Source organism: Bombina bombina, chromosome 4 (genome assembly GCF_027579735.1).
Source record: "Bombina bombina isolate aBomBom1 chromosome 4, aBomBom1.pri, whole genome shotgun sequence".
Lineage (NCBI taxonomy): Eukaryota > Metazoa > Chordata > Amphibia > Anura > Bombinatoridae > Bombina > Bombina bombina.
In genome coordinates, this window is record NC_069502.1 from 83781815 (window position 1) to 83795071 (window position 13257).

Sequence of the window (13257 nt, forward strand, 5' to 3'; positions counted from 1 at the left end):
GGTAGATTCTTCTTCAAACTCTGCCAGAGAGATAATAACACACTCCGGTGCTATTTTAAAATAACAAACTTTTGATTGAAGATATAAAACTAAGTATAATCACCATAGTCCTCTCACACATCCTATCTAGTCGTTGGGTGCAAGAGAATGACTGGGAGTGACGTAGAGGGGAGGAGCTATATGCAGCTCTGCTGGGTGAATCCTCTTGCACTTCCTGTTGGGGAGGAGTAATATCCCAGAAGTAATGATGACCCGTGGACTGATCACACTTAACAGAAGAAAAAACACATACAATACCCCCCCAACATTACAACCCACCACCCACATACCCCTAATCTAACCCAAACTCCCCTTCAATAAACCTAACACTAAGCTCCTGAAGATCTTCCTACCTTATCTTCACCAGGCCGGGTTCACCAATCCGTCCACCGAAGTCTTGATCCAAGCCCAAGCGGGGGCTGAAGAGTGACGTCCATCCTCCGGCTGAAGTCTTGATCCAAGCGACAAATGAAGAAGTCCATCTTCGGGCAGAAGTCTTCATCCAATCCGGGCAGAAGAGTAGATCCGGACCGGCAAACATCTTCATCCAAGCCGCATCTTCTATGTTGTTCCATCCGATGACGAGCGGCTGATCTTGAAGACCTCCGGCGCGGATCCATCCTCTTCGTTCGACGTCCAACTGAAGAATGAAGGTTCCTTTAAGGGACGTCATCCAAGATGGCGTCCCTCGATTTCCGATTGGCTGATAGGATTCTATCAGCCAATCGGAATTAAGGTAGGAAAATTCTGATTGGCTGATGGAATCAGCCAATCAGATTCAAGTTCAATCCGATTGGCTGATCCAATCAGCCAATCAGATTGAGCTCGCATTCTATTGGCTGTTCCGATCAGCCAATAGAATGCAAGCTCAATCTGATTGGCTGATCCAATCAGCCAATCGGATTGAACTTGAATCTGATTGGCTGATTCCATCAGCCAATCAGAATTTTCCTACCTTAATTCCGATTGGCTGATAGAATGCTATCAGCCAATCGGAATTCGAGGGACGCCATCTTGGATGACGTCCCTTAAAGGAACCTTCATTCTTCAGTTGGACGTCGAACGAAGAGGATGGATCCGCGCCGGAGGTCTTCAAGATCAGCCGCTCGTCATCGGATGGAACAACATAGAAGATGCGGCTTGGATGAAGATGTTTGCCGGTCCGGATCTACTCTTCTGCCCGGATAGGATGAAGACTTCTGCCCGAAGATGGACTTCTTCATTTGCCGCTTGGATCAAGACTTCAGCCGGAGGATGGACGTCACTCTTCAGCCCCCGCTTGGGCTTGGATCAAGACTTTGGAGGCTTGGATCAAGACTTCGGTGGACGGATCGGTGAACCCGGCGTGGTGAAGATAAGGTAGGAAGATCTTCAGGGGCTTAGTGTTAGGTTTATTTAAGGGGGGTTTGAGTTAGATTAGGGGTATGTGGGTGGTGGGTTGTAATGTTGGGGGGGGGTATTGTATGTGTTTTTTTTACAGGCAAAAGAGCTGAATTCTTTGGGGCATGCCCCGCAAATGGCCCTTTTCAGGGCTGGTAAGGTAAAAGAGCTTTGAACTTTTTAAATTTAGAATAGGGTAGGGCATTTTTTTATTTTGGGGGGCTTTGTTATTTTATTAGGGGGCTTAGAGTAGGTGTAATTAGTTTAAAATTGTTGTAATATTTTTCTATTATTTTTTTATTTTTTTGTAACTTAGTTCTTTTTTATTTTTTGTACTTTAGTTAGTTTATTTCATTGTATTTATTTGTAGGTATTGTATTTAATTAATTTATTGATAGTGTAGTGTTAGGTTTAATTGTAGATAATTGTAGGTATTTTATTTAAGTAATTTATTGATAGTGTAGTGTTAGGTTTAATTGTAACTTAGGTTAGAATTTATTTTACAGGTAATTTTGTAATTATTTTAACTAGGTAGCTATTAAATAGTAAATAACTATTTAATAGCTATTGTACCTGGTTAAAATAAATACAAAGTTGCCTGTAAAATAAATATAAATCCTAAAATAGCTACAATGTAATTATTCGTTATATTGTAGCTATATTAGGGTTTATTTTACAGGTAAGTATTTATCTTTAAATAGGAATAATTTATTTAATAAGAGTTAATTTTTTTCGTTAGATTTAAATTATATTTAATTTAGGGGGGTGTTAGTGTTAGGGTTAGACTTAGCTTCAGGGGTTAATACATTTATTCTAGTAGCGGTGAGGTCCGGTTGGCAGATTAGGGTTTAATAATTGAAGTTAGGTGTCGGCGATGTTAGGGAGGACAGATTAGGGGTTAATAATATTTATTATAGGGTTATTGAGGCGGGAGTGAGGCGGATTAGGGGTTAATACATTTATTATAGTAGCGGTGAGGTCCGGTCGGCAGATTAGGGTTTAATAAGTGTAGGTAGGTGGAGGAGACGTTGGGGGCGGCAGATTAGGGGTTAATAAATATAATATAGGGGTCGGCGGTGTTAGGGGCAGCAGATTAGGGGTTCATAGGGATAACGTAGTTTGCGGCAGTGTACGGAGCGGCAGATTAGGGGTTAAAAAAAATATGCAGGTGTCAGCGATAGCGGGGGCGGCAGATTAGGGGTTAATAAGTGTAAGGTTAGGGGTGTTTAGACTTGGGGTACATGTTAGGGTGTTAGGTGCAGACTTAGAAACTGTTTCCCCATAGGAAACAATGGGGCTGCGTTAGGAGCTGAACGCTGCTTTTTTGCAGGTGTTAGGTTTTTTTTCGGCTCAAAATGCCCCATTGTTTTCTATGGGGGAATCGTGCACGAGCCCGTTTTTGAAGCTGGCCGCGTCCGTAAGCACCGCTGCTATTGAGAGTTGCAGTGGCGGTAAATTATGCTCTACGCTCCCTTTTTGGAGCCGAACGCAGCCCTTCTGTGAACTCGAAATACCAGCTGTATTTAAAAGGTGCGGCCAGAAAAAAACACGCGTAGCTAACGCACCCCTTTGGCCGCAAAACTCCAAATCTAGGCCTAAGGTACTTTATAGAACGTTTACACTTATATTGTCAAAATTTAAGCAACGAATATAATTGTAAAAAAATGCATCTACATATTATTCTAAGGTTAATCTTTGCTTTGAATACATCATTATGCCTAGCACATATTTGCCAATGATTGATTATATTTATTAGTTAAACTCAATACATTTTTTATAGCGGAGTAGTAAATAAACACACTCTTTCTTCCATAAAAACAGTGTATGCACCCAATTTTTTTCTTTCTTGATTCAGATAGGAGTAAATTAGAAAGTTGCTTAAAATTGCTCTATTATTAATTTTAATTGATTCCATTGCTATCTTTATTTGAAAAAGCAGGCATGTAAGGTTAGGAGCCTGCCCATTTTTGGTTCAGCACCTGAATGGCGCTTGCAGAATAGTGGCTAAATGTAGCCACCAATCGGCAAGCGTTCAGGTTCTGAACCAAAAATGGGCAGGCTCCTAACCTTACATGCCTGCTTTTTCAAATAAAGATAGCAAGAGAACAAAGAAAAATTGATAATAGGAGTAATTTACAAAGTTGCTAAAAATTGAATTAAAATCTGAATCATGAAATAAAAAAATTGGGTTAGGTATCCCTTTTAGTATTCTTAAAGGATTCTAAAAGTGTGCTATAGGTATGATGAACAAAACACCAAGATTGATTTAAATGTGTAGTCAAAAAAAAAAAAAAAAAAAACATACATTTTTTTTTTATAAAACCAAGCCGCCAAGTATTAGGGGTCGATTTATGAAGCAGCAGATGCTGCTTCCGTCCCACTCTGCTTCAGTTCTGCCTGAAGCGGAAGTTAAGAAGCAGCGGTCCTAAGACCGCTGCTCCTTAACTCGTTTGCCACCTCTGAGGTGCCGGACAGCAATCAGCCCGATCGAATACGATTAGGCTGATTGACACCCCCTGCTAGCAGTCGATTGGCTGCAAATCTGTAGGGGGCGGTATTGCACCAGCAGTTTACAAGAACTGCTGGTGCAATGATAAATGCAGACAGCGTATGCTGTCAGTATTTATCGATGTATGGCAGACATGATTCACTACATCGTATCATGTCCATCCGCACAATAATAAATTTACCCCTTAATGTTTTTCTCATTTATACCATCACATAACAAATGCCAGCCCACCGAAATTGGCTGTCTGACATGCAGCATATTAGTCCACTAATTTGCATATGTTTAAGCATGTGCAACACCATTAATAAAGACGTTTGCCAGGTCTCAGTAACTCCCTGCATGATCGTCAAATAGTGCAGCGCTGTGCAGATTTAAATGTATGCAGGGTTCTTAAAAATTACTTAAGCTCATTTTTATAGGGGTGATTCTGACATACCTATTACAAGTGCTGTGGGTATGAACAAACTGTGGTCCTGTGACCGCCAACATAATGACGTTGGAGCTGAGCTCTACAACCCATTGCGCATGCGCACATGTGAGCTAGTGTCAAAGAGAACCCAGGTTGCCCACCGTGATTTGCTAATGCAAGTTAGCTTCACAATGGATCTGAAAATCCTCCTATTTTAAAATAAAGTTTGCGGGGAAACTGAATAAAAGTCAAAACGCAAATTGGGAGTCATGTTTTACAAATCTGTTAAGGGGGCAGAAAAATAACAAACGGTTCGTGGGGGGGGGGACATGAATAATTCTCTCTCCTCCCTCTTGCACATAACATTAAACCTTTTGACCCATCTCTTAATTGTTCATGTAGTGATGCGGTCAATATACTTGATTCATTTCTTACCTTGCAATAAAACAAATGTGGTTTGCATTTCCGTCTGACACCAATTGTACATACATTATTATTGTGCCAATATAACCTATATGACCTGAAACTTATTGACTTTGACCAAATTTTGTTATTGTGGATGTTATTGTTTTCCCTTCCCAGGTTTATGGGAAAAGTAAAGTGATTTTGAATTGTTATTGCTATAATTTGAATATATCAGAATAATGTATACACATTTCTAAGCACATTTGTAACCAGTGCGTTGTTTTGTAAACACTTTCTTATATTCAATAAAGCTCTTTTGAATTCTTAAAGTCAAAACGCAAGGTATTTGATGATATTTTTAAAATATATTAACCTATGCAATAAAAACATAATATTTGCCTTTAACGTCCCTTTAAATAAAGTTCTTTAAAAACAAACACTTATATTACACCCAAACTGATTGTGGCTCATTACAACAGAAACTGTAAAGGAAATAATGAGACGCACAATGAATTCCACAAACAGAACATATCCTTTACCTGTGGGTGAGTAGTTAGGAGGGAGGAACCGGACACATATGAAACCTTCTCATAATGAGACTGAATGATCCAATTGGAGCTTCCTAGAGCATAACCGGAGCTCAGAGGGGTGATCTGCACCGCACCAAACAGCTCCTGTGAGAGTAGAAGAATAAAAACAGAACAGGTCAACCAGCTGCAGGACAATATGGAACCATTTTATTTTCCTGCTGTGAAACAATAGGGAAAAACAGAATTTATGTTTACCTGATAAATTACTTTCTCCAACGGTGTGTCCGGTCCACGGCGTCATCCTTACTTGTGGGATATTCTCTTCCCCAACAGGAAATGGCAAAGAGCCCAGCAAAGCTGGTCACATGATCCCTCCTAGGCTCCGCCTACCCCAGTCATTCGACCGACGTTAAGGAGGAATATTTGCATAGGAGAAACCATATGTTACCGTGGTGACTGTAGTTAAAGAAAATAAATTATCAGACCTGATTAAAAAAACCAGGGCGGGCCGTGGACCGGACACACCGTTGGAGAAAGTAATTTATCAGGTAAACATAAATTCTGTTTTCTCCAACATAGGTGTGTCCGGTCCACGGCGTCATCCTTACTTGTGGGAACCAATACCAAAGCTTTAGGACACGGATGAAGGGAGGGAGCAAATCAGGTCACCTAAATGGAAGGCACCACGGCTTGCAAAACCTTTCTCCCAAAAATAGCCTCAGAAGAAGCAAAAGTATCAAATTTGTAAAATTTAGAAAAAGTGTGCAGTGAAGACCAAGTCGCTGCCTTACATATCTGATCAACAGAAGCCTCGTTCTTGAAGGCCCATGTGGAAGCCACAGCCCTAGTGGAGTGAGCTGTGATTCTTTCAGGAGGCTGCCGTCCGGCAGTCTCATAAGCCAATCGGATAATGCTTTTAATCCAGAAGGAGAGAGAGGTAGAAGTTGCTTTTTGACCTCTCCGTTTACCAGAATAAACAGCAAACAAAGACAAAGTTTGTCTGAAATCCTTAGTAGCTGTTAAGTAAAATTTGAGAGCACGAACTACATCCAAGTTGTGCAACAAACGTTCCTTCTTTGAAACTGGATTAGGACACAAAGAAGGCACAACTATCTCCTGGTTAATGTTTTTGTTAGAAACAACTTTTGGAAGAAAACCAGGTTTAGTACGCAAAACCACCTTATCTGCATGGAACACCAGATAAGGAGAAGAACACTGCAGAGCAGATAATTCTGAAACTCTTCTAGCAGAAGAAATTGCAACCAAAAACAAAACTTTCCAAGATAATAACTTAATATCAACGGAATGTAAGGGTTCAAACGGAACCCCCTGAAGAACTGAAAGAACTAGGTTGAGACTCCAAGGAGGAGTCAAAATTTTGTAAACAGGCTTGATTCTAACCAGAGCCTGAACAAAGGCTAGAACATCTGGCACAGCTGCCAGCTTTTTGTGAAGTAACACAGACAAGGCAGAAATCTGTCCCATCAAGGAACTTGCAGATAATCCTTTTTCCAATCCTTCTCGAAGGAAGGATAGACTCTTAGGAATCTTAACCTTGTCCCAAGGGAATCCTGCAGATTCACACCAACAGATATACCAAATTATGTGGTAATTTTTCTGGTTACAGGCTTTCAGGCCTGAACAAGAGTATTAATAACAGAATCTGAGAACCCTCGCTTTGATAAGATCAAGCGTTCAATCTCCAAGCAGTCAGCTGAAGTGGGTCGAACGGACCTAGAACAAGAAGGTCTCGTCTCAAAGGTAGCTTCCATGGTGGAGCCGATGACATATTCACCAGATCTGCATACCAAGTCCTGCGTGGCCACGCAGGAGCTATCAAAATCACAGACGCCCTCTCCTGATTGATCCTGGCTACCAGCCTGGGGATGAGAGGAAACGGCGGGAACACATAAGCTAGTTTGAAGGTCCAAGGTGCTACTAGTGCATCCACTAGAGCCGCCTTGGGATCCCTGGATCTGTACCCGTAGTAAGGAACTCTGAAGTTCTGACGAGAGGCCATCAGATCCATGTCTGGAATGCCCCACGGTTGAGTGACTTGGGCAAAGATTTCCGGATGGAGTTCCCACTCCCCCGGATGCAATGTCTGACGACTCAGAAAATCCGCTTCCCAATTTTCCACTCCTGGGATGTGGATAGCAGACAGGTGGCAGGAGTGAGACTCCGCCCATAGAATGATTTTGGTCACTTCTTCCATCGCTAGGGAACTCCTTGTTCCCCCCTGATGGTTGATGTATGAACTTGGCCCTCGCTAGCTGAGGCCAAGCTTTGAGAGCATTGAATATCGCTCTCAGTTCCAGAATATTTATCGGTAGAAGAGATTCTACCCGAGACCAAAGACCCTGAGCTTTCAGGGATCCCCAGACCGCGCCCCAGCCCATCAGACTGGCGTCGGTCGTGACAATGACCCACTCTGGTCTGCGGAAGGTCATCCCTTGTGACAGGTTGTCCAGGGACAGCCACCAACGGAATGAGTCTCTGGTCCTCTGATTTACTTGTATCTTCGGAGACAAGTCTGAATAGTCCCCATTCCACTGACTGAGCATGAACAGTTGTAATGGTCTTAGATGAATGCGCACAAAAGGAACTATGTCCATTGCCGCTACCATCAAACCTATCACTTCCATGCACTGCGCTATGGAAGGAAGAGGAACGGAATGAAGTATCCGACAAGAGTCTAGAAGTTTTGTTTTTCTGGCTTCTGTCAGAAAAATCCTCATTTCTAAGGAGTCTATTATAGTTCCCAAGAAGGGAACCCTCGTTGACGGAGATAGAGAACTCTTTTCCACGTTCACTTTCCATCCGTGAGATCTGAGAAAGGCCAGGACAATGTCCGTGTGAGCCTTTACTTGAGGAAGGGACGACGCTCGAATCAGAATGTCGTCCAAGTAAGGTACTACAGCAATGCCCCTTGGTCTTAGCACCGCCAGAAGGGACCCTAGTACCTATGAGAAAATCCTCGGAGCAGTGGCTAATCCGAAAGAAAACGCCACGAACTGGAAATGCTTGTCCAGGAATGCAAACCTTAGGAACCGATGATGTTCCTTGTGGATAGGAATATGTAGATACGCATCCTTGAAATCCACCTTGGTCATGAATTGACCTTCCTGGATGGAAGGAAGAAGTGTTCGAATGGTTTCCATCTTGAACGATGGAACCTTGAGAAACTTGTTCAAGATCTTGAGATCTAAGATTGGTCTGAACGTTCCCTCTTTTTTGGGAACTATGAACAGATTGGAGTAGAACCCCATCCCTTGTTCTCCTAATGGAACAGGATGAATCACTCCCATTTTTAGCAGGTCTTCTACCCAATGTAAGAATGCCTGTCTTCTTATGTGGTCTGAAGACAACTGAGACCTGTGGAACCTCCCCCTTGGAGGAAGCCCCTTGAACTCCAGAGAATAACCTTGGGAGACTATTTCTAGCGCCCAAGGATCCAGAACATCTCTTGCCCAAGCCTGAGCGAAGAGAGAGAGTCTGCCCCCCACCAGATCCGGTCCCGGATCGGGGGCCCGCATTTCATGCTGTCTTGGTAGCAGTGGCAGGTTTCCTGGCCTGCTTTCCTTTGTTCCAGCCTTGCATAGGTCTCCAGGCTGGATTGGCTTGAGAAGTATTACCTTCCTGCTTAGAGGACGTAGCCCTTGGGGCTGATCCGTTTCTGCGAAAGGGACGAAACTTAGGTTTATTTTTGGTCTTGAAAAGACCTATCCTGAGGAAGGGCGTGGCCCTTGCCCCCAGTGATATCAGAGATAATCTCTTTCAAGTCAGGGCCAAAGAGTGTTTTCCCCTTGAAAGGAATGTCAAGCAATTTGTTCTTGGAAGACGCATCCGCTGTCCAAGATTTTAACCAAAGCGCTCTGCGCCACAATAGCAAACCCAGAATTTTTTCGCCGCTAACCTAGCCAATTGCAAGGTGGCGTCTAGGGTGAAAGAATTAGCCAATTTAAGAGCACGAATTCTGTCCATAATCTCCTCATAAGAAGAAGAATTACTAATAATCGCCTTTCCTAGCTCATCAAACTAGAAACACGCGGCTGCAGTGACAGGGACAATGCATGCAATTGGTTGTAGAAGGGAACCTTGCTGAACAAACATCTTTAGCAGACCTTCTAATTTCTTATCCATAGGATCTTGGAAAGCACAACTATCTTCTATGGGTATAGTGGCGCGCTTGTGTAGAGTAGAAACCGCCCCCTCGACCTTGGGGACTGTCTGCCATCAGTCCTTTCTGGGGTCGACTATAGGAAAACAATTTTATAAATATGGGGGGAGGTACTAAAGGTATACCGGGCCTGTCCCATTCTTTACTAACAATGTACGCCACCCGCTTGGATATAGGAAAAGCTTCGGGGGGCCCCGGGGCCTCTAAGAACTTTTCCATTTTACATAGTGGTTCTGGAATGACCAGATAATCACAATCATCCAAATTGGATAACACCTCCTTAAGCAGAGCGCGGAGATGTTCCAACTTAAATTTAAAAGTAATCACATCAGGTTCAGCTTGTTGAGAAATGTTTCCTGAATCTGAAATTTCTCCCTCAGACAAAACCTCCCTGGCCCCCTCAGACTGGTGTAGGGGCCCTTCAGAAACCATATCATCAGCGTTCTCATGCTCTACAGAATTTTCTAAAACAGAGCAGTCGCGCTTTCGCTGATAAGTGGGCATATTGGCTAAAATGTTTTTGATAGAATTATCCATTACAGCCGTTAAATGTTGCATAGTAAGGAGTATTGGCGCACTAGATGTACTAGGGGCCTCCTGTATGGGCAAGACTGGTGTAGACGAAGGAGGGGATGATGCAGTACCATGCTTACTCCCCTCACTTGAGGAATCATCTTGGGCATCATTTTTACTAAATTTTTTTTATGACATAAAATACATATAGTTAAATGAGAAGGAACCTTGGTTTCCCCACAGTCAGAACACAATCTATCTGGTAGTTCAGACATGTTAAACAGGCATAAACTTGATAACAAAGCACAAAAAACGTTTTAAAATAAAACCGTTACTGTCACTTTAAATTTTAAACTAAACACACTTTATTACTGCAATTGCGAAAAAGTATGAAGGAATTGTTCAAAATTCACCAAAATTTCACCACAGTGTCTTAAAGCCTTAAAAGTATTGCACACCAAATTTGGAAGCTTTAACCCTTAAAATAACGGAACCGGAGCCGTTTTTATATTTAACCCCTTTACAGTCCCTGGAATCTGCTTTGCTGAGACCCAACCAAGCCCAAAGGGGAATACGATACCAAATGATGCCTTCAGAAAGACTTTTCTATGTATCAGAGCTCCACACACATGCAGCTGCATGCCATGCTGTCCTCAAAAACAAGTGCGCCATACCGGCGCGAAAATGAGGCTCTGACTATGATTAGGGAAAGCCCCTAAAGAATAAGGTGTCTAAAACAGTGCCTGCCGATATAATCATATCAAAATACCCAGAATAAATGATTCCTCAAGGCTAAATATGTGTTAATAATGAATCGATTTAGCCCAGAAAAAGTCTACAGTCTTAATAAGCCCTTGTGAAGCCCTTATTTACTATCTTAATAAACATGGCTTACCGGATCCCATAGGGAAAATGACAGCTTCCAGCATTACATCGTCTTGTTAGAATGTGTCATACCTCAAGCAGTAAGAGACTGCACACTGTTCCCCCAACTGAAGTTAATTGCTCTCAACAGTCCTGTGTGGAACAGCCATGGATTTTAGTTACGGTGCTAAAATCATTTTCCTCATACAAACAGAAATCTTCATCTCTTTTCTGTTTCTGAGTAAATAGTACATACCAGCACTATTTTAAAATAACAAACTCTTGATTGAATAATAAAAACTACAGTTAAACACTAAAAAACTCTAAGCCATCTCCGTGGAGATGTTGCCTGTACAACGGCAAAGAGAATGACTGGGGTAGGCGGAGCCTAGGAGGGATCATGTGACCAGCTTTGCTGGGCTCTTTGCCATTTCCTGTTGGGGAAGAGAATATCCCACAAGTAAGGATGACGCCGTGGACCGGACACACCTATGTTGGAGAAATGCAGTTTAAATGGACATCCCAGCCAAAATATAAATGCACATAGATGAATTACATTTCTGAATAGAAAGTTATCACTGTTTTAGTGTTGAAGTTTAACTCTGCCCGGGCATGTGAAGTATAACTAGATATTATTTTAAATACTGCAGCTGCTCAGAGCACCAGTGGGGCTTGTATCATGTCAACAATTAACAAATTGAGTCATTACTATATGGTACAAGCACCTTAGGCTCTATAAGCGAATGAAGTGTTCAAAAGGCTGGTGCACGGAGCATACTTAAATACACTTTTGAAACACCTATAACATTTACTAGAAGCCTTTTCGCTGATACATGTATATTACAAAAATGCTTCTATTCAAAACTGAAATGTATCCACGTGGATTCCAATTTTAGCTGGAATGTCCCTTTAAATGGATTGGATAGAGCAAAGAATTAAACTTTCCAATTTACTTCTATTATCAATTTTGCTTCATTGCCTTATTTCTTACATTAATAAGTAGTCCTAGGTGGGCCTCTAGCCTCCTGGCAGCAGTGGTAGCGGCAATGTTTATAGCAATGTCATACATGGTTACATACACTGCTGCCACAGAATGCTACTCTATGGCAGCAAGATTTGTAACAATCTATAACATTGCTATAAACATTGTTGCAAACACTGCAGCCAGATGGCTATAATAAATTTTAAGGTTGTTGCAAATTCTATGCTCCTTCTGAAATAATGAATGTTTAATTTTGACTTTACTTTCAAATTAAGATTTAAATAGACAGTAAAATCAAAACAAATGGGTTGGATAAAGCATGGAATTTTAAACAACTTTACAATTTACTTTTATTTCCAGTATTGCTTAGTTCGCTTGGTATTCTTTGTTAAATAGTAATCCTAGGTGAGCAGCTCAGGAGCGTGCATGTGTCCTCAAGCCACTTGACAGCAATATTTGCAGCAAAGTTTATAGAATGTTGTACATAGTCTTAAGCACTACTCTCAGACTGCTAAACACACGTGCACACTCTTGAGCTCTTATCAATCTATCGATATTTACTCTTCAACAAAGGATACCAACAAAAAGTAAATTTGAAAATAGAAGTAAATTGGAAAGCTGTTTAAAATTCCATGCTCTATCTGAATAATAAGCAATTCATTTAGACTTTACTTTCCCTTTAATACTAAACATTTTTAAAAGTTTTTAAATCTTTGGCTAAAGGGCACAGAAAAAAATTGAAAATAAATTGTCATCAGCAAAATATACTACAGTATTCCTTGACTTTCTACCTCTGAAAAGTATATTATATTTTATAGTTACCTTTAATCACAAAACACAAATAGAATTTAATTTGAAACCCTCACACTTGACTCAGATCTCTCACTCCCCACATCCAGTCTTTGGCCAATTCTTGCTGCCTCCACCTTAAAAAAACAGCTCCAAAATTTGCCACTTCCACACACAAGACACAACTATGACTTTAATCCACTCTCTCATCATTTCCTGCCTTGACTACTGCAACTCCATCCTCTCCGGCCTCCCTAGCTGCCGTCTATCTCCCTTACACGTCGCTCCTCATTTGCTGCACCTTTCAGTCAGTCCCTTCACTGGCTTCCTCCAGAATAAAACATAAAATCCTGACTAACTCTTAAAGCTATCAAAAACACAGCTCCACTCTATATCTCCAACCTCGTCTCCTGATACTCTCCCTCCAGTACCCTTCTCTCTGCTCATGACCTCCTTCTCTCTTGTTACCTCCTACATTCCCGTCTACAAGACTTCTCCAGACTGGCCATTATTTTGTGGAACTCTCTGCCTCGCTCTACACGACTCTCCCCCAGTTTTCAAACGCTCCTTAAAGGGACATTTTCCACTAGATTTTTTTTTTGCATAAATGTTTTGTAGATGATCCATTTATATAGTCCATCTGGGTCTGTTTTTGTA

General features: G+C 41.6%; 1 protein-coding gene across 1 annotated transcript in view; it reads right to left on the reverse strand.

Annotated features, from left to right (window-relative positions):
* The window catches only part of INTS9 (integrator complex subunit 9), a 271893-nt gene that overhangs the window by 125557 nt on the left and 133079 nt on the right, over window positions 1-13257 (reverse strand). The window contains exon 6 of the mRNA XM_053711080.1: window positions 5282-5416. Within this exon, the coding sequence (XP_053567055.1) occupies window positions 5282-5416 (135 nt within the window). The remainder of the gene's footprint in view (window positions 1-5281; window positions 5417-13257) is intronic.